The 21,906-nt window shown below is 43.9% G+C and overlaps 1 protein-coding gene and 1 long non-coding RNA gene across 13 annotated transcripts in view; one reads left to right on the top strand and one right to left on the bottom strand.

Moving 5' to 3' along the window:
* LOC142829952 (uncharacterized) overlaps positions 1-5,740 on the top strand; it is an 84,469-nt gene extending 78,729 nt beyond the window's left edge. For both annotated transcript variants that reach the window (XR_012904916.2, XR_016350168.1), the window contains exons 2-3: positions 2,362-2,449; positions 4,638-5,740. This is a non-coding gene — a long non-coding RNA (uncharacterized LOC142829952). The remainder of the gene's footprint in view (positions 1-2,361; positions 2,450-4,637) is intronic.
* PTPRQ (protein tyrosine phosphatase receptor type Q) overlaps positions 1-21,906 on the bottom strand; it is a 207,932-nt gene that overhangs the window by 58,304 nt on the left and 127,722 nt on the right. For all 11 annotated transcript variants that reach the window (XR_012904907.2, XM_075932438.2, XM_075932462.2 and 8 more), the window contains 2 exons: positions 5,716-6,048; positions 807-928 (listed from right to left, as the gene is read on the bottom strand). Coding sequence is in view for 10 of the 11 variants with exons in the window: in XM_075932438.2 (XP_075788553.2) it covers positions 807-928; positions 5,716-6,048 (455 nt within the window). In the remaining variant the exon portion in view is untranslated. The remainder of the gene's footprint in view (positions 1-806; positions 929-5,715; positions 6,049-21,906) is intronic.

Here is a 21,906-nt window from a genome sequence, read left to right as displayed (position 1 = left end):
ATTGTGTAAATAGAACTTGGTGGAATGTTTCACACAAAGAAGATATTTGAATTTGGGGGTTTGGTGCTTCTGCAAAATGGTGAAAGAAATCACTTTGGTGTAATTTTACAACAGTTTGTTATATGTGACAAGAGGGTTTCACAAATAAAATATTTCTTCCTTTGTTGAAATCAGAATCATTAAGAACTGTGCTCCAGCTCTTCTCTAGTCTTTGCTAATGACCAGCTTGAGATTTTGCTAGAGGAAGGAAGAGTTTTCCTCTTAACACTCCACTTGTTATTCTAAGTCCTGCCATCCGATTGCACTGCTGCTGTGATACATGGTCTACTACCTCCATAGTTCACTGGGCCAGTGAGAGGAACAGTAGTGAACACAGAATATGCAGAAAGGGTAGAAGCACATCAGCCCCATGATGTCATTTCTATGTTATTGTGACTCTTGCTATATTTGGTGTTTTTCTTAAACCCAGGAGCTTCGGCTTTAATTTGCTAGGTTTATAAGCAATATAGCTCCATACTCTTTTGTCTAAGGTTTAAAAGAACAAATGACCATTTAACAAAGCTAGTTTCCATAATGTTTCCCATTAGCAGTCTAGTGATATTTTCAATATCAAAGAATTTGCTTATTTTCAAGAAACAAGAAAATCACTATTTTCTCTAATTATGTTTATTTCTTCTGTCCTAGATTCCTCAGAGGGCTTTCTTTCTGGCTTTCATTCCTATCCTATTTCTAGGTCTTGTAATTTTTATAAAAATCAAACACCTGTATCATTATCAACCAACAAGTAAAAATGAGAACTGCCTTACTGAGGTAACATATATGAGGTAGAACGTTGGTCCAGTAATAATGTAAGGTTCACTCCAACTGATGTTAATACTGTGAGGAGATGTAACTACTACATTTACATTTTCTGGAGGACCCTCTGGAGCTATGGAAAAAAACATTATACACAAGTGAATCAGAGCTGAATTAGTTCACAACAAATAACACAATATCTTGAGTCTCCTGAAAATACGATTCAGTTACCATTTAAAAATGAAATCTTCATGACTAATATTATATTTGCCAAGCTGTTTAAAGAATTACAAACATGTTTGGTTCTGATTTATAAAGCTTTCTTAGAGATTTAGATACATCTTTTATTGAAATTCTATATCCTTAAAGGAAGATGTGTCCAAATCTTCTAAACAGCTGAAAAATTCTCATAAGTTTGTACGAAATTATAAAAGAAATGTTTGGTTTCCAGTCTTCTTATCTTTTTTTCTTAGCATATTATCAAATACAGAAAAAATAAAGAGGAGAAAGAAGCTGTAGGAATGTTATATGGTCACTATTAAAAATGAACATTTTTTAACAATTTCCACATGACACGGTGGTTATCTTATTATTCTAAAGTATAGAAAAATTTGGCACTTTTCCTACAACAAAAACCTTCTTAGTACTATGCATATTACTTTTTTTAATAAGTGAACATGATGAGAATGTGAAACAGAATTAATGAGTGTAAGAGACATCTCGATTGCACATCATATGAGAACTTTACTCCATGTCACCGTTTTATGACTGCTAAAAAAGAACAGAACTGCTTTCTCTACAAAACTCAATGAATAGTAAAATAGTAAAAGAAGCACTCTCTATTCCTACCTTCGATTCTGCATAAAATTGCTGTAATACATTTTTCTCTTTCATGAATCATTAGATCCCTATCTAATATCCAGTGGATTACAGCTGGGAAATAAGAAGGCTTGGATGGTAATCAGGTTTGATTGTCAGTGGGAGGCTGAGGGGGTTGTCTGAATACTTGAATTTAGACTACTCAGAGGAGGGTGAGGACAGGAGAGAGACAATTTAAAGCCAATGTACTCATCTGCAGTAGCTCAGTGATATCTACTGAAGACATACATTTTTAACTGTGCTATAACTCATTTTATGTTAGTTCACATCATACTTTTTTTCCTTTGGTGAAAAAAAATGTGTGTGGTACCCATTGCTGCATTACTACAGGACAATAACCTGAAAAATGGAAAAGTAGACAGCATGCTGGAAAAGTGCTGGTACAAAAACACTCGGTGTTACATAATAAACATTTTTAAAACTTTGTCTCAGTGGTAACTGTCACATTCTGATTTACGATTTTTTGTGAAATGAGTCTAGTCAGTAATGGGGTAAGATATCACTATACCCTTTCTCTTATAAATCACAGCAATTTACTCTGTAGAAATGACCTCGTCTTATTCTCTCATTCCCCTATAATCCAATCACTTCCTCTCATAAGCACTTTTCTCCTGGTTTTCACAATAATGCATTTTCTGTAACTAACAACCATCATTTCCTGATTATCATGCTTCTATCCTGGCACAGGAATGTGGGTCTTATGGAGGTCAGGGTCATCTTTCCCATCCATCTGTGTCCTGAAGCTAAGGCAACAGTGAAGTGTGTTTGCTAGAAGGTAAGTCTGGATAGCCCATCATGTAGCATAGTCCTAAAAAACAAGACTGAAAACCCTAACCTCCTCATGGAAGTTCATGTTTGTCCATTTGGATAAAAATGGTTTGTTTAATTATTTTAAGGGGGAATGTCTCATGTCCAGTTATATTAAATTAATCCAGATTCCCTCCCCCCAATATTTGGGTTGTTAGGCATTAAATAGATATAGGGTTCAGTGTTCTCCCCATAAAAAGAATTAAAGGAACAAAGAATCCTCTGCTTCTTCGAGGCAAATGTTGTCTGAAAAAGGGGTATTCAAGCATGACAATATCACTCCCTTCCCTTTGCCCCAGAAAGGCAAGAACTCCAGGCACTAGAGTTTGGGAGGGAAGTGCCGGAAAGGGCAGGGTGACTTTACATTCCTGAAGGGCAGGATCTCACAGAACTGTTGCTTGAAAATCAGAAACACTAGGTTCAATTCTGCCCTCAGGCATGCCCAGGCAACTCTAATTGATCTCTATGGGTTAAATCTCCAGCTATTCCACATAGCAGTAAGATGCCCTTATGCCCCAGAAAGTTGTTTTTCCTCGCTGTGCATCAGCAGACTCACCCAGAGGATGCTTGATTCAGCTTCATTCCCATTAGAGAAAGAGGAGGAGATTCACCACCCTGAGTAATCCAATGGTGCACCCTGAACCTCTCTCTCTTGCTTCTGGTACATGGAGACTACTATTGGCATTATTACATAGCTAGGACTGCAGAAACGCTGGCAAAGGAGAGAATGCGGAACTGGAAAAGGTTCCTTAAGCATTTTTAAATATAAAAAATTCCCAACTGGCAAGTGCTGTAGGATTTGTTTGAGGTAGCAGGAGACAAGGCTTTTCCACAGACTGATCTTAGCTCTGATGGGCCATATCTCAGGTGCCAGCTGGATACCTGTCTTTGACGTGTTCTGTTCATTTTCTCCTCAGCTGATTGCCATTAAGCCAGGGAGAACCCCAAGCCTTGCTAAGACGGCAGAGAGACACTGCTCATGCTCAGTGACATCATCACCCATGTAATCATAGTCCTATATGGCAGTCAGGCTGGACAGTGCCACAGACCCTGTCCTTGTACAATTACATCTCATAGTGTTAAATTCATTATTATATCTCATGATCTGGAAAAATACTGGATTCCATGTATCATCCATAGAGATTTATACATTTATAATTGTGAAAGGCAAATATTCTGTGTGTGGAAGTCTGGCATAACTTTTAAAAAGGAAAATGTAGGCTACCTATTAAAATATGTTTCGTTTGTTAGATGCATTTGGGTATTGCAGAGAAGTGTTGGAAACCCCATTGCTTAGAACTTTTAAAACTAGACTAGATAAGGGAAGGAGAGTCTGCTGCTGGGAACAATATATGTGTTGACATGCAAATTGACTGAATAGTCTAACAGGTCTCTTCTTCCATCTGTAACTTCCATGATAACCATAGTAGCTGGAACAGGTTAGCAAGTTAACTCTTCCTTAAATCATTGCACCCTGCTACTGAGGAAAGCTAAAAGATTGTTTCTCAAACTTTTTTATTTTAAATCCTCTTCCCCATCCCTCAATTTGAAACTAAAAGAGTCCTAAACTCAGCAGCTGTTTTACAATACTGGCACTTGCATTTCTCAGCAGGCAGACAGCAGCTGAGATCTGTAAGTGAGAAATCTTTTTCAGAGTTGTTAGCTAGCAGAGTTGTTTTCCTACCCTGTTTCTGCAGAAACCTAAGTTGTAGCTTTGATTTTTTTTTAAGCTTTAACCTCTTTATCTTGGACTACGTTATGCCATTAATATATAAGCAGAATCTCCCATTAAAATAAAAGTTGAGTTCTACTTAAAAAATCAGTGCAAAATATGGCTCTATTTTTGCTGATCTGGTATCTGTGGAAACAGGAGAAGGTATGGGAAACAGAAGCCAACAGCTGATGTATTATAAATATAATATATTACTTTCTTTGCTTTGCCGTGTGTGTGTGCACATTTGTGTGTGTGTGTGTGTATGTGTGTGTGTGTAAACAATTGCATATATAATATGCAGTGCACACTTAGGCCCTGGAAACTTTTTTAACTTGTGTATTTGCTTAACTTTATGAATGCAGAAAGATGAGAAGAAAGATGGTGGTTCGGGTTGTTGTCTGAGATAAGGGAAACTTGGGGACTTTTTTTTTCTTCTTTACAGATTTCCTGAGACCTCAAGCAAATTGCTTAGTCACTCTGTGCCTCAATTTCCCATATGTAGAGTGGAGAAAATGGGATTTCTTTACTTCACAGATGTGTAAATTCATTGGTGTATGTGAGGGTGCAGAAATATTACCTAATGAGCACCATATAAAAATTCTCTGCATTCAGATGCCATGATGACGTTCATGCTATAAAAATCTGACTAGAACAGATAGAGAGGCGATTGAGAAATCCACTTTCCATGGCTGGTTAAGTCATTGGCACCTCTGCTAAGACTTCTAATTCTGGTATTGTTTTGTAGATAGACTATTACAAAAAGTGCTGAAATCAACTCATTTCACACAGACCAAAAAACAGCTATCAATATTGTACTGCGGTACTGACCCGAGCTGGATTTAAGTCAGTGAACCAGATGTAATAGACAACTTATCCCAATATCAGTCCTCTAAAACATTCAGACATTACTTGACCTAAAATACTTGTTTTTTTTATTACAGTGTTGTTTTATATGTGGAGCTATCTGCATGAACTAGTATCTTAAAACCTGCAGGTGTATTTTGTCAAAAACATGTAAGAGCTCTTATATGTAATTTAAAGCATATGATATGGACAAGAAACTGAGCTCTTCTGTTGGGGGCTATTCTTCATGCTCTTCTAATAGAGAAAGTGCCACTAGACTGGTAAAACAAATAAAGTTTTAAACTAGTGATGTTTTTTAAAACATGCGTGTTTTAACTGACCCCATATCACTTACTTAAACATGGAAATTGAAAAAGTCAGAAATGTCAGTGGAGGACTCTGACTGAGAAATTACATTTCCATTTTGTAAATAGCAAGATAGAATCTAGCATTGAACAGCCTCTTGAGTTCTCAATTACTTCAGCTACGAATAACTATTATTTTAAAATTGTTGGGAAAATACATGAAAGCTGCAAAGTTACAACAAATTCTTCCTTGGCTTCGCCATTCCTATAGTTTTATGAAGAAACATCATAACCTCTGCCTACAATATTTGATGTCTAGCTGGACTCAATTTCAGTATAGAAATACAAGGTATGACAATCATCCTTACTTACAGCCAGGCAGAGTTTGTGTAGAAATCCAAAGTGAAGAGTTGCCATAACCAGCATTTGTACTAGCAGCAACTTTAAACCTATACCATCTGAATATTTTTAGTTCATATACTGTCTCCTCTATGTAGTCATCCACATCAGTTTGAAAGGAATATTGATCCTTCTCATATTCAATACATTCATAGTGTTCCCAGTCATTGCAATGAATTGACCGTAGCTGTGTAGTAATCTTGTAGTTTTGAAAGTAGCCAAAGATAATATCTGGTGTTCTCCAAACCAAAGTCACACTTGTTGATTGAATGTTGGAAAAAGTAACATCTCTGGGAGCACTGGGGACTAGAAATTAAAACACATTCTTAATTTAACATAAGGTATTTTAACTTGAATGACAAGTAGTTTTAACTACCTTCAATTTATCCATAGTTAGAAACAAACTATTTTTAATAAACATGTCCAATAAATACAGGAAACAATGTCATGTAATCAATTCAGAGTCTGCCCAGTCACTTGCTAAATACACTCCACATTATCAGCCTGATTCTCCCCTGACTTACACTGTTGTAAGTAAGGAGTATTCCACTGATATAAATGCAGTCACATACACCAGTGAAAGCCCGAGGGAAACCAGGCCCTATACATATTTACATATGGCATACATATTTAGTATAGCTTCTGGATTAAAGAAAAATACTTCTGAGTATGGCATGCAAGGGCAACCAGGAGGAGAGGTAACATTGCTGTTGCTATACTTGGAACCATGCCTCCTCTTGGGCAGGGAATATTAAGCAAAGTTATTTTTAGTCTAATCTCAGCATCTTTTACTGCTGTTGCTAACTGGGATTCCTCTGCTCTCACTTTGAACTCTTGAACTGCTTCCCACAGTCTTGGTAACTCATGCAATTCTCAGGCAAAATTGCAAGGCTTTATAAGCATTTTTATTTAACTTTTCAGTATATAAATACATACAGTAGATGTATGAATATACACATGACAAAGAGGAGGTAAGTTTTCCAATATTCAGTGCTATTCAGCAAACAAGAAATAACAGCAATTAAAAACAAGAACTCGGTAACAGGAAAATTCAACTTTGTAAAAAAGAAATTCTCAACTTTGTAGTTACTTTTATCTACACATACATCTATATGTGTACAAATATGTATATCGGGGCAGGCAATCTGGCCCATGGGCCACATCTGGCCTGCCAAGTCTTTGGATCTGGCTCAAGGTCCACTGGAACCCTCAAGTATGCTGCCTGCCTGCTGCCGCTCCAGGCCACTCAAAGCACCTGGCTGCTGGGGCCATGGGCCTCTAGGACGCCAAATTTTTCTTTGAAGGAAGGGGGAAGACTTTGTATGCTGTGCCTACCCCCAGCACAATTATTGCAGCTGGTTTCTGGTCAATGGGAGTTACGATGATTGATTTGGGGATGAGCGCAGAACACAAAGATTTCCCTCCTGGTGCACGCCACATAGATGCACATGCTGCTTTGAGTGGTGAGGGGCTGTGGCAGACAGCAAGCCTTCCTAAGGGTCCTCTGAGCTGTTGACCATGAGCTGCCTAGGTAAGCACCTCCTGGCCAGAGCCTACATCTGGCACCCCACCCTCTCCCGCACTACAAATGGCTGTCCCAGGCCATCACCCAACCCCCTGCACGGCCCTTCCTCCCACCCCATGTCAAAACTCTCTCCCAGACCCTGCACCTCTCTTATATCCCCTCCTCCAGGTTAGAAACCTGTTGTACCAATATCTTCTCCCTGACCCTGTACCCCCTGCTGCACCCAATCACCTACCCTAATTCATAACCCAAGCCCTCAGCACCCTCTCCTGCACCTCTTCCCCACATGAGAATCCTGTCATGCACCCATATCCCTTCCCAGACCCTGCCTCCCAATGCTCTGCCCCAGGTCACAATCTCTTCTTTCAACCGAACTCCCTCTCGCACCCTGCTTCTCTATCCTGCACCACAATACCCAACCCTGAGTTCCTTTCTGCATCCAACCACCATCTCAGACCCTGCATCACTTCCCTGGAAAAGTATGGCCCTTGACCACTTACCAAACTCGTGAAGTGCCCCCCATCAATAATTATAGCCTGCCCTGATGGACCCAACAGTATGCCTCATCTCTATTAAGCCAACAGTGTACTTGTCAGATCTCTCCCAATGTGATATGTGATATATTGTTTGTACAGGATCATGTAGTCACACACTAAGCTAATATTATCTCAAAGATTCTCTGTAAGATAAAACTAGCATTCTTTGGTAGCAAGCAAAAATTGCTAAGGAAAATCTCATCAAAAATCCTCCCTTATATGTTTTGAAATCTTCACTGAAAATAACATTATTGGTAAAAGTAAAACAACAATCCATTATCTATCTAATTCTGATAACTAAGTGGAATGGATAGTTAAATAAGGGGGGGAAGCCCCAAGGTATACATTCTGGGGGGAAATATTTCCGAAGGCTTTTGCAGACTTCTGGCCTTGGAAGGACGAATATGCTGCATTACCTGAAATATGTAAGATGATGCCCTGAAAGCATAATTAAGTCCAATAATATATCAGTAATAATGAAAAGTTACTTCATGGTTACTTCATGGTTTAAGTGGACTACATCCTATTTATATATTTGAGTTCATTTGTCTGTCTGTTCGAGAACTTCTCCAAAATGGTAAGAACTAGAACCACCAAATTTAGTATGTAGATTCCTCCTATTATAACGTAAAGCATGATCAGGGTTTGGTTGTACCAGGAAAAGGGGATTGCATATCATAAAACCATACAGAAAAGAGACAGAATCATCAGGTACGTAAAAGGGGCTGGCTGGTGGCCCTGAGGCTCCCCACTCCCGAAGTGCCCTTTAGGAATGGGGGCAGGAGGTAGAAGCTTTCCCCATCCCCGATTTGTCCAAGAACATTGTGTCTATTCCCCTTCATCAGGGAGAGAGGGGAAGTGCACAGTTTTCTGCATTCCTTACTCTGACTGGGGAGAGCAGGGGTGCATGAACCTGGATCTGATCCAGCCAGGGGACATGCACCAGAGGATGTGCCTGCTGCAGCTGCATGGAGCCATGGAGAGGCACTTCTCTCCTAGCTCCAAGCTGCTGTGGTGAGAGAGGGCTGGAGTGGCCCTTTGTCCCACTGGCAACTTGCATACTGATCCCCTCATTTCCAGCCCTACTCCAGAGAAATGATTCAAATAAGTACGTGCATTTTCATTTTATTAAAAAAAAATTAAGGACACCAACAACGTTGGGTAAATCATCTAGTTAAATATATTTCCAAGAAGATATTAACCTTGACCAAATCACACTAAATCAAAATTGCCTCGTTGATGGAATAAATCCTTTCAGATATCAAGAGTGATAGGCATCTTAAATATTCACTATAGTAGATAGCTATTTTCTACTGTAATGCAGTATCTTTCATTTTTATTTCAGCACGTTTCCAATTTACTAAAGGCTTGGTTCAACAGAAAATATATCCAGTTTCTGCCCTACAAAATATAGTGTAAGACAGCAGAAAACACAGAAAAATCAATGTTTTGTAGCAATGCCTAAATAGCTGATTAAAATTGAATTTGATCCTTAAATGTTAGTTAAAATGTCTAATTCATTTTAATCTCATCAAATACATTTAAATGAGCAAATCACATATAAATATCATTTTTGCTTAGACTAAATGAAAAAATGCTGAGTCCACATTACTTTAAAAAGAGATTGCAGGTACTTGGAGAGTAATCACAAGTGACCAGCAGTGACACTCCATTGTACAGTGACGCTCCATTCTGCTTTGATGAACTGCACATTCAACTAGACAACTTCAAGACAACTACGTTATTGGGTTACAGATACAAACAGGATTATAGTTACGTTAGCATGGAGAATCAGATTTCCATTCTTCAAGAATGACTAAAATTCTCCAAACTTTTTCAATCCCCAGATGGTACTAATTTGAACAAATTATTCCATGCCTCCTAGAATAATCATACAGCTTGTTTAAATTTTCTAAACATCATTCAACTATAGAGTGATCAATGTTCTCAGTAAAAGTACTTCAGAAACATATTGTATTTTTCAGGAATTATCCCTTTATGACCTGACACTTTCACGAAAGAAACAACAAAGGTCTGCATATATATCCCTATAGACATGTTTCTGTTTTAATACACATCTAAATACAAATGTATTAATCTTCACTGGCCTCCAGAAAGCTACTATATAAATAAAAAGGAAGAAAAAGATGTTAGTTATGACATACACTGGGACACTAATGATACAGAGTTGTGTTCTGACCAACTGGTTAGGCATTTGATGCTAAGCCTCATGACACCACAAGTCTCATTATAATGTGATTGATGTATTTAAGTATTTGCCTAATAAAATATTCTTTATTGATTATATTTAATTTATTATAAAACAGTAAGGAGTATGCTGGAGTCTAAAATATGAAAGGTTTGTCTTCACTCTATTTAGCATTTGAATTCAGAACCATGAAACAGAGTATGTGGGTTGGAACAAATTTTTAAATGGGGATACTGAGAGCCATTGAATCAAACCGTAAACTCTCTATATAAGGGAAACCACACTAAGCCAGCACTCCCAGCATTCTTAGTTCCAGCACCTATGCCAGAGGAGTTCACTAACTATGCAATACTACTGAACTCAGTATTTGCACGGGTGCAAGGAGGAGGAATTTCCAAGTCCCTTAAATTCCTTACTCTCACCTGACTCTGATATTAACGAGGAGTCCCAAAGCTTGATGGATTTGACGTACAAAACAAGGCCAAAAGAAAGAGTTAGGCAGGTGAGTTTTGAGGCAAAAACTCTATTGTCAGGAGAAACCACATGGGTAGTAGTAAAGGACAAAAAAATCAATTTGTTGAAAAAGGAAAGGAGATGGGTCTGACTGTAGAGGTTGCTGAAAAGCAATGGCTACAGCTGTGCAGGATGGGAAAAGAAAAAAAAGTAATGTGATATGACCTAGTTCCTAACTAAATTAATGAAAAGAAATCTGCCTTCAGAACAGCTGCCTTTAAGCAGGGAGTTTGCATTAAAAGAATAATGGCAGCCTATAAATCTACTGTGTGGTATTAAGAGCATCAAAAGAAGTGAAGTGAAGAACCTGGAACAGATATTTACTGTACTATAACCAAAAAGGAAATTTAAACATTAAATATTTGGAAGACTTTTAATTCATATGATTATATTTAACAGAGACTTCTTACGGGCCAAATTGTGATACTTTTGTTTACACTGAACAGTATTTTAGTCTAGAGCTTATTCTACTGATGTTATTTTGATTATTCCTGGTATAAAGTTCTGTTCAGCATGAATAAGGCATCACAATCTGGCCCTAAATGGATATTCTTTTCTTTTTAGGATGGGATGCTAATTTGCTGATATAAAAATGTAACAAACGTTAGCATTTATTTTTCCAATGGTTTGATTGCTAATCAGATATTATGGGTCATATTTTTAAAATAGTTTAACCCCCTATGGCTGGGGTCAGATTCTAAGCGCTAAACTCTTTTGCAAATCTGGTTCCTTGTTTAGATGTCTAAGTAAGAGATGAACTCTTCTGGCACATCTACACTAGAAAATTATTTAAAAAACTAAATTCAGCTTAACTCCCAATTTTACAAAATCAAAATAGCGTGTCCCCACTTTGGGGAAGCCTTGAAATTAGTCTGAGGAGGCTCCATTAATGTGCACACGCTACCTCAACTTAGAGCCCCAGGAAGCACTGGGAAATAACTAGTTCCAATCACTCTGGGGAGCAGTGTTCCCTCTAAGCCATCTTGCAGCACAGCTCCACAGGTGATTAATCAGCTCCGCCCAGTCAGAGGCTCAGGGTTCCTTGCTGGGAGCTGACTGACTGGGCAGTGCTGATTCATCACCCGTGAAGCTGTGCTGTCACATAGCTTAGAGGGAACAGTGCTGGGGAGTAGTTATTTTGAAATAGTGGAACCGGAGAGTCCACACTAATGCTATTTCAAAATAGCTATTTCAAAATGAGTGTTATTCCCTGAGGAAAGTAGGAGTACAGATTTCAAAATAAGCAGCCTGTCATTTTGAAATAACGGGCTTGGTAACATGGACACTCCACTTATAAATTTGACCCTAAGGGGGTTATTTCGAAATAATGCCCTAGTATAGACCAGGGCTTAGGAAAATCTGGTCCCAACTGTGGGTTCTGAGTACTTGAAAAGCCTAACACATGTTTATTTCAATGGATTTGATGCTCACTTTTAAATAAATATTACATGAACCAGCAAACTTTTTCTAAATTAACTCATCATTTTCTCACTCTATTAATGCAGCCTTGATGGTTGTATGTATTTGTGTTTTAAAGGTAAAGCTACTTTATTTGACTTGTGCTATGGAATTCCTTAGTAAGTAGAAATATTGGAATTCCCTAATGAGTAATTGGCACTGTAAATTCTTTCATTGATTTTGATTTGCCTGCTTAAAGGAAAAGAATCAATTAAATTTATTTTGATCTTCCATAATGAAGAGAAAATCTAAAGCTGTAGCAGCAAAGGAGTTCACCAGGTTTGTTAGGGGAACAAGAAACTTAGAACTCACTATGTCTTGTAGTTAGGCACACTTGATAATGGATGAGTCTGCCAAATAAATAAATAAATGCTGAGCACAAGTAAGTACAGGAACCAAGTGAAGTTCTGCAACAGAAAGAACAGTTACTTACCTCGTAACTGTTGTTCTTCAAGATGTGTTGCTCATGTCCATTCCATGTAGGTGTGCATGCACAGCATGCATGCGTCGTCGGAGATTTTTCCCTCAGCAGTACCCATTGGGCCAGCGGGGAGCCCCCTAGAGTGGCGCCGGTATACCAGTCAATATATACCCCTGCTGGTCCTCTGCCCACTCAGTTCCTTCTTACCAGAATACTCCAAAGAAGGGGAGATGGGTGGGATTTGGAATGGACATGAGCAACACATCTCAAAGAACAATAGTTATGAGGTAAGTAACCGTTCTTTCTTCTTCAAGTGATTGCTCATGTGCAATTACTGTGTGAAGGTGACTCCAAAGCAAAACCTGAGGAGGAGGGTTGGAGTTTCAAACTACCGCAGAACGGAGGATCGCCCTGTCTTGGACAGTGTCCTCTCTGGCCTGATGTGACAGCGCATAATGGTTGGTGAAGGTAAGGACAGAAGACCAAGTGAAAATTCCTGCACATATCCAGGATCAGGATCTGCTCTGCGAAGGCTGTGGAGGAGGCCATGGCTCTCGTAGAGTGCGCTGTGAGAGGGGGGCCTGAATCCCTGCCAGAACGTAGCACTCCCTAATGCAAGCAGTGATCCAAGAAGAAATCCTCTGCGTGGAGACCTCATGGCTCTTGCATGTTCCGCAATGTCCATGAAAAGTTGTGGCAATTTACGGAAGGCTAAAGCTCTCCTGACATACAAGGTGTGCAGAGCCGGCTCTTTCCCTGACACGTGAGGCTTGGGGTAAATCTCTGGTAGGGCTATGTCTTGAAAGACAAGGAAAGATGACACCACCTTTGGCAGAAAGACAGGATGCGGATGGAGTCTGATTTCAGCCTTGAAGAAAACCGTATAGGGGGGATCCAAGGTGAGTGCTCTGAGTTCGGACACCCACCTGGTGGACGTGATTGCTACCAGGAGGGATACCTTGTAGGACAGGTGCAGGAGGGAACATGTTGCCAGGGGTTCAAACGGGGGCCCCATAAGATTAGAGAGGACCAGGTGCAGGTCCCACTGAGGGACAGACTGTCGTACATGTGGGTAAAGTCTATCCATCCCCTTGAGGAATCTGTTTACCATGGGATTTGCAAACAGAGTCTTTCCCCTGTCTCCGGGTTGGAAGGCGGAGATGGCCACCAAATGGACCTTAAAGGAGGAAGAAGAGAGTCCCTGAAGATCCAATAGGTAGTCCAGGATCAGGGGAATGGGAGCCTCCCTTGGGGGAACCCCTCTGTGGGAAGCCCAGGTATAGAACCACTTCCACTTGGCTAGGTATGTAGCCCTAGTGGAAGGTTTCCTACTGCCCAACTGAACTTCCTGGACCCGAGCTGAACACTGGAGCTCCACCGCTGTCAGCCAGGGAGCTTCCACACTGTCAGGTGCAGCGAGTGCAGGTCTGGGTGACGGAGTCAGCTGGAGTCCTGGGAGATCAGGTCCAGGAGCAGCCGGAGGGTTATGGGTCTCTCGCATGACAGGCAGAGAAGAGTTGAGAACCAGTGCTGTCTGGGCCATGCTGAGGTGATGAGAATCACGGAAGCCCTGAACTCCCGCACTCTCAGGGTATGTCTACACTACCACCCTAGTTCGAACTAGGGTGGTAATGTAGGCAACCGGAGTTGCAAATAAAGCCCGGGATTTGAATTTCCTGGGCTTCATTTGCATAAAGCTGGGCGCTGCCATTTCGAAATGTCCGCTAGTGCGGACTCCGTACCGCGTGGCTACATGTGGCACGGACTAGGTAGTTCGGACTATGCTTCCTACTCCGAACTACCGTTACTCCTCGTGAAAATATTGGAGTCCCCAACCAACAGATTCTATTGCCAGAAAGCAGGACCTGGGGAGGGAGGCCTTTGACAAAGTAGAGTCCAGGTTGGCGCCCATGAACTCTATTACCAGGGTCGGGGTTAGAGTCGATTTGTCCACATTCAGGAGAAGTTCCAGTTCCTTGAAGAGGTTCCGGACCACAGTGATGTGAGCGCGTACCTGGTTCTCAGATTGTCCCCTCAGGAGCTAGTCGTCGAAGTAGAGAAACACCTGAATGCCCCTTCTCTTTACAGTGGTGGCCATGACTGCCATACATTTGGTAAAGACACGAGGGACCATAGAAATACCAAAAGGGAGGGCCGTGAATTGGTAATGGTCCATGCCCACAGTAAAGCAGAGGAACCCCTGAGGGTGAGGGGTGATCGAGATGTGGAAGTAGGCATCCTTTAGCTCGAGGGTAGCATATCAGTCTCCAGGGGCTAGTGAGGGGATTATAGATGTCAGGGTTACCATCTTGAATTTTGCTTTTGCAATGAAGAAATTGAGGTCTCTGAGGGTATGTCTATACTACAGCACTAATTAGAACTAACTTAGTTCGAATTAGTTAATTCGAACTAAGCTAATTCGAACTACCGCATCCAGACTAAAAAACTAGTTCGAATTAGCATTTTGCTAATTCGAACTAGCATGTCCACATTAAGTGGACCCTGAACTGAGGTTAAGGATGGCCGGAAGCAGTGCCGGCAGGGCATCAGGTGAGGACTTAGAGCGTGGAGCTGCTGTCTCAGGCTAGCCGAGGGCTGTGCTTAAAGGAACCTGACCCCCACCCCGGACAGACAGTTCTCAGGGGTACCCCGCTTGCAAAGCAGTCTTGGCTTGGAGTGCCCTGAGTGCCCACACTGGGCACATCACAGCACTCGGCCATCAGACCAGCTGCACTTGCCGCAGGCTGCCATCTGGGGAGATAGGACAATTGGGGGGCTGCAGGAGAGCTTCCACCCTCAGAAGCCCGCAGAGCCAGCCCAGTCCTCCCCATCGGGGGCTCATACCCCATTCCTCCCTCACCTCCTTCCACTTACTCTTCCTTCCTGATGTACAAAATAAAGAAAACGTGTGGTCAAAAATAGAATCTCTCTTTATTGAACAAAACTCGGGGAGACTGGGAAAAGGAGGTGGGAGAGGGAAAGGGAGAGGGTGGGAGAGGGGAGGGCAACTACAATGATCAGAGGTTTGGAACAGGTCCCATATGAAGAGAGGCTAAAGAGACTGGGACTTTTCAGTTTAGAAAAGAGGAGACTGAGGGGGGATAGGATAGAGGTCTATAAAAGCATAAGTGGTGTGGAAAGGGTGCATAAAGAAAAGTTCTTCATTAGTTTCCATAATAGAAGGACTAGAGGACACCAAAGGAAAGGAATGGGTAGCAGGCTTCAAACTAGTAACAGAAAGTTGTTCTTCACAAAGCAAAGAGTCAACCTGTGGAACTCCTTGCTGCAGGAGGCTGTGAAGGCTAGAACTAGAACAGAGTTTAAAGAGAAGTGAGATAAAGTGATGGAGGTTGGGTCCATGGAGTGGCATTAGCCAGGGGGTAGGAGTGGTGTCCCTGCCCAAAGTTTGTGGAAGGCTGGAGAGGGATGGCACGAGACAAATGGCTTGGTCACTGTCTTCGGTCCATCCCCTCCAGGGTCCCTAGGGTTGGCCGCTGTCAGCAGACAGGCTACTGGGCTAGATGGACCTTTGGTCTGACCCAGTACGGCTATTGTAAGCTCAGGGCTCAGGGTCGGGGGTCTCAGTGGACCACCTTGATTTTCAGGCACACCTGCTCCTGGGTGGCCAGGCTGGCAGCTCTCCTCCCCTAGATGGCCACTTTTCTGTGCCTAGTGCAGAGGTCGTGGACAAGGTCCACGATGTCCACACTAGACCAGGCGGGTGCCTGCCTCTTGCGGTCCCAGGCAAGCTCCCGGGAGCCACCAGCCTGGTCCCGGGAAGAGGGGGAGGGCTGGGGGGCATCGGGTGGCTGGCTCGAGCCATGCCAGGTGCAGGGTCTGCTGGCTGGGTGCTGGCAGGCTTGCACCTGGCACGGGCACTGTAGCCAGCCCGTACCCCTTTAAGGAGTCCGGGGCCAGGAGGGGGGCAATAGAGTTTCCCTGGTGTTGGCCAGAGTGGCCACCAGGGAAAGCTGGGGAGGGCTAGCCTCCCACTAGTTTGAATTAAGTGGCTACACAGCCCTTAATTCGAACTAGTAAGTTCGAACTAGGCTTAGTCCTCGTAAAATGAGGTTTACCTAGTTTGAACCAAGCGCTCCGCTAGTTTGAATTAAGTTCAAACTAGCGGAGTTCTAGTGTAGCGCCTATCAAAGTTATTCGAACTAACGTCTGTTAGTTCGAATTAACTTAGTAGTGTAGACATACCCCAAAATATGGGGCGAAAACCTCCCTTGGCTTTTGGGACCAGGAAATAGCAGAAGTAGAAGCCCCGTCCCAGAAAACCAGCAGGATCCGGCTCTATGGCTCCCAGAATGAGGAGATGGAGAACCTCCTCCCGTAGGAGAGGCTTGTGAGAGGGGTCACTAAAAAGGAAGGAGTTGGGAGGTGGGAAGGGAAAACTCATAGACTCTGAGGGTATGTCTACACTACCTCCCTAGTTCGAACTGGGGGGGTAATGTAGTCATACGGAGTTGCAAATGAAGCCCGGGATTTGAATTTCCCGGGCTTCATTTGCATGAATCCGGCCGGCGCCATTTTTAAATGCCGGCTAGTTCAGACTGCGTGCCACGCGACTACACGCGGCACGAACTACCTAGTTCAGATTAGGTTTCCTAATCCAAACTAGCTGTACGCCTAATCTGAACTAGCTAGTTCGTGCCGCGTGTAGCCGCGCGGCACGCAGTCCGAACTAGCCGGCATTTAAAAATGGCGCCGGCCAGCTTCATGCAAATGAAGCCCGGGAAATTCAAATCCCGTGCTTCATTTGCAACTCCGTATGACTACATTACCCCCCCTAGTTCGAACTAGGGGGGTAGTGTAGACATACCCATAGACTTTAAGGTCAGAAGGGACCATTATGATCATCTAGTCTGACCCCCTGCACAATGCAGGCCACAGAATCTCACCCACCCACTGCTAGAATAATCCTCTCATCTGTGTCTCAGATATTGAAGTCCTTGAAACGATGGTTCAAAGACCCCAAGATGCAGAGAATCCTCCCGCAAGTGACCCAAGCCCCATGCTACAGAGGAAGGCAAAAAACCTCCAGGGCCTCTGCTCATCTACCCTGGAGGAAAATTCCTTCCCGACCCCAAATATGGTGATCAGCTGAACCCTGAGCATGTGGGCAAGACTCACCATTGGAACTGAATGGAACAGGATGGCATATCCCCCCTCCATTATTTCCAGCACCCATCGGTCTGATGTAATGGAATGCCAGGCCTGGAGAAAGGGGATAAGCAACCCTGGAAGGTCAACAGGGAGACTGGTAAGTTGCCCTCGGGTGTTCCGGAAAAATCCCTGGTGAGGACGCAAGGGTTTGAGGTCCCTGGCTCTGGTCTGGGGCAGGTCAGGGACGGTGGCTATTGTTCCTGCCATTGTCACTCCTCTTCTGCGGAAAGCGATCTGGGGGCATTCTACCCAAGGACAAGCACCTCTGAGTGGCCGGCATGTGCATATACAGGGATTTCAATGTGGTACATGTGTCCTTGAGACCATGGAGCTGCAGGTCTGTCTGTTCTGAGAAGTCCTGGATCATATTCTGGACCTCTGAGGGCACCCCAGATCCCTGTAACCAGGAGCTGCGGCACAGAGCTACTCCCGTGGCCATGGTGCAGGCAGTGGCGTCGGCTGTATCGAGGGCTGCCGGGAGTGCTTCTCTGGAGATCGCTCTACCTTCCTCATGGAGGGCCTTGAACTCCGGATGGGAATCCCTTGGGAGCAGGTCTGTGAATTTGTCCATGGAAGCCCAGGTGTTGTTCGCATACTGTGACAGCAGGACCTGCTGGATAGCAATGCGGAGCTGAATGCTCCTGGATGCGTAGGCCTTCCTGCCCAAAAGGTCCACCTTTTTGGCCTCCCTGTTTTTGGGAGTGGCAGCTGGTTGACCATCTCTCCCTCTGGTTGACCTCTTGTACCACCAGTGATCCTGGAGGGGGGTGGGAGAACAGGTACTCATTGTCCTCCTGAGGCACAAAGTATCTCCTCTCGGCCCATTTGTCCACTGGGGGTATGGAGGCTGGGGTTTGCCAGAGGACCTTCGCAATTTTAGTCACCTACTTATTGATCGGTAGGGCCAATCTGGAGGGGCATCGGACTGGAGGATATCGACCGTGGGGTCCGAATCCTCACACACCTTCTCGGCCTGGACCCCAGGCTCTGAGCCAGTCAGCAGAGGAGATCCTGGTGTGCCCTGGTGTCCATAGAGGGCATCGATGGAAGGGTGTCCCCTAAGGCTTTTCCGGGGAGGATGACGATGACCCCTTCTGGGCCACCCCCACAGGGGCCTCTGTCTGCGATGGAGCTTGCGAAGACACCGACAGTGAAGGCGGTGGTGGCTGGCTCGGAGGGGCTCCGCTTCCCGATGGTCTCAGGAAGGCCTGGCCAGGAGGTAGCGACTGCCCCGGGGTGGGGGATCGGTCCAGGGGGTTTCTACAGAGGGACTCGAGAACCCGAAATGACTGAGCCTGGTCTGGAAGGATCTGTGCCCTGGATCTGGTGATAGGCCCAGGGGGTCCAGAACGGCCACTGGCCTGGAGGCTGTGGGGGCCACGTTTGGTGCAGCATCGTCACAGGGACAGGTTGTGCCCACTGTTATTGATGGTGGTGGGATGAGGAGCTGCAGTGCCACGAGTGTGACCGGTGCCGAGAGCGGGATCTGGAGCCCCTTGACGATCATGTTGACTCTGCCTCTGAATCGGTCGAGTAGGGTGGGGCCATCGCGGGATTCCGACAAAATTGCTGGTGCCGGGGCACGTCTGGCCATCGATTCAGGTTTGCCGCGGTGCCAGGGAGGAGGCAGTGGCATGGCTAGGCTCGGGGCCTGTGCAGAGGGAGGCACCATGGAGCTGAGTGTCGTGGAAGGTGCCGCACAGTGGTACTGTGCTGGTGCCGGGCGCAATACCGTGTTTCATGCAGCATCAGATGCTGGGGACAGCTCTGAAGGCAATGCCACAGTCGGTACTGGGGGTGGTACCGAGGGTGCGGGCTGTGCCAGATGTTTCCTGGCATCCGCACTGCTTCCTCACATGTCTTTGATAGAGGTCTGTACCAGCCATTCCCATGGCCTCTGATAGGGGTCAGTGTCGGAGGAGGCGAGGGGGATGACTCAATCAGGAGCCTGGCTGCCTTGAAGGCCTCCGGAGTGGAGGGTTTTGGAAAGTACTCAGGAGGGCTGGGTTCCCTATGTGGGGATAAATGTCCATCTGACCGAGATGACCCATGTTCGGCGTTTGATGTTGCCACATGCTCCACTGAACAGTGCACAGAGGGCACACACATCAGACAGGATCTACCCTGTTGGGCACTCTTTTTCTTCTGTGCGCTCTGGGAGACTGGCGCCGAGTCTGACTCTGGTGCCGGTCTTAAGGCTGCTTCCATAAGGATAATCTTGAGGCGTGATGCTCTCTTATGCTTCATAAGCAAAGGCTTAAAATCTTTGTGAATTTTGCAGGCCTCTGAAAGGTGGGCCTCTCCCAGACACTTTAGGCAGGACGAATGTGGATCGCCGCAGGGCATAGGCTGGTGACACTTTTTGCAGGGCTTGAACCCTTGCGGTGCAGGCATGCCCCACCGCAGGCGCACGGAACGCCACAGTGGCAAATGAACAACAGAACCAACAGTCTCTAACACAATTTACAACTACTTAATGGTGATTAACTAATAACAGGCAACAAAGAACTACTTAAATAGTGATTGCTTTAGCAGGAGCTGAGGGTTGTTCCAATGACCATCACGGCGGTAAGAAGGAACTGAGTGGGCAGAGGGCCAGCAGGGATATATATCAGCCGGTATAGCGGCGCCACTCCAGGGGGCTTCCTGCTGGCCCGACAGGTACTGCTGAGGGAAAAACCCCAACAACACGTGCACGCACACCTACATGGAATGCACATGAACAAATCACTCGAAGAAGAAGGAAGTTTTCACAAATCATTGTGGCATGATCTCACTCTACAATTATTTGCATGCTCTATATTTTAAAAAAACGACGAGGAGTCCTGTGGCACCTTATAGACTAACTGAAGTGTAGGAGCATAAGCTTTCGTGGGCAAAGACCCACTTCGTCAGATGCATGTAGTGGAAATTTCCAGAGGCAGGAATAAATATGCAGGCCAGGATCAGGCTGGGGATAACGAGGTGGATCCAATCAAGGAGGATGAGGCCCACTTCTAGCAGCTGATCTGGAGGTGTGAATTCCAAGAGAGCAGAAGCTGCTTTTGTAGTTAGCAAGCCATTCACAGCCTTTGTTTAATTCAGAGTTGATTGTGTCAAACTTAAAGATGAACTGTAGCTCCGCAGTTTCTCTTTGAAGTCTGGTCCTGAAGTTTTTTTGCTGCAGGATGGCTACTTTTAGATCTGCAATTGTGTGTCCAGGAAGATTGAAGTGTTCACCTACAGGTTTTTGTATGTTGCCATTCCTAATCAAAGGTTAAACAAAGACTGTGAATGGCTTGCTAACTACAAAAGCAGCTTCTGCTCTCTTGGAATTCACACCTCCAGATCAGCTGCTAGAAGTGGGCCTCATCCTCCTTGATTGGATCCACCTCGTCATCCCCAGCCTGATCCTGGCCTGCATATTTATTCCTGCATCTGGAAATTTCCACTACATGCATCTGACGAAGTGGGTCTTTGCCCACGAAAGCTTATGCTCCTACACTTCAGTTAGTCTATAAGGTGCCACAGGACTCCTCGTCGCTTTTGCAGATTCAGACTAACACGGGTACCCCTCTGATTCTATATTTTAAATAAATCATGGGAGCTACCAAATTGGCAGCACTCAGTGGTTATGTATTTTCTTCATTATAGGGGATATTCTGCTCTTGATTAAAGGATCAGTAAGGGACACAGAAACACCTTTCATCTCACATACGGGTTCTCTACACCCGCTTGCCATATCACATACCACATTTTTTCCTGGAGGGTATTAAACAGCAACTATTTGTTAGACATTTTTAATCAATAGGTCCAGATAATTTACATCCATATGTTTTAAAGGAGCTGGCTGAGGTGCTCACTGGACCATTAATACTAACTTTCAATAAGTCTTAGAATACTGGGGGTATGTCTACACTACAGAGTTTTTCAAAAAAACTTCAATTACGTCCACACTGCAATTGTGTTCTTTCAAAAGAAAATCAAAAGAACAGAGGTTTTTTTCCGGCATTGGTAATCCTCTTTTTTTAACAGGATATTTTTTTCCATAAACCCATGTTGATAGGTATTGTATGATCCTCATTTAATTCTTTATTAATCAAGTCTCATATCAGGTGTTCCATTATCTTGATCAGGATCGATGTCAGACTCACAATATTCCTTTTGGCCTTTGAATCTATGAATCCATCTCTCTGGGACAAGGACTATCATTTACTTTCTATGTATGAACAGTACCTATAACAATGGGATCCTGACCTAGTTGAGGACCCTTGTTGCTATTACAATATAATACTGAATAATACTAAGATACAATAATGAAAACTACACCTGGCTCCATAACACTGAAAATAGA

The sequence above is a fragment of the Pelodiscus sinensis genome, chromosome 1, assembly GCF_052426305.1.
Source record: "Pelodiscus sinensis isolate ZL-2025 chromosome 1, ASM5242630v1, whole genome shotgun sequence".
In the NCBI taxonomy this organism is placed as follows: domain Eukaryota; kingdom Metazoa; phylum Chordata; order Testudines; family Trionychidae; genus Pelodiscus; species Pelodiscus sinensis.
Note: the sequence above shows the minus strand (reverse complement) of the source record. Positions and strands in the feature narration are given on the sequence as shown.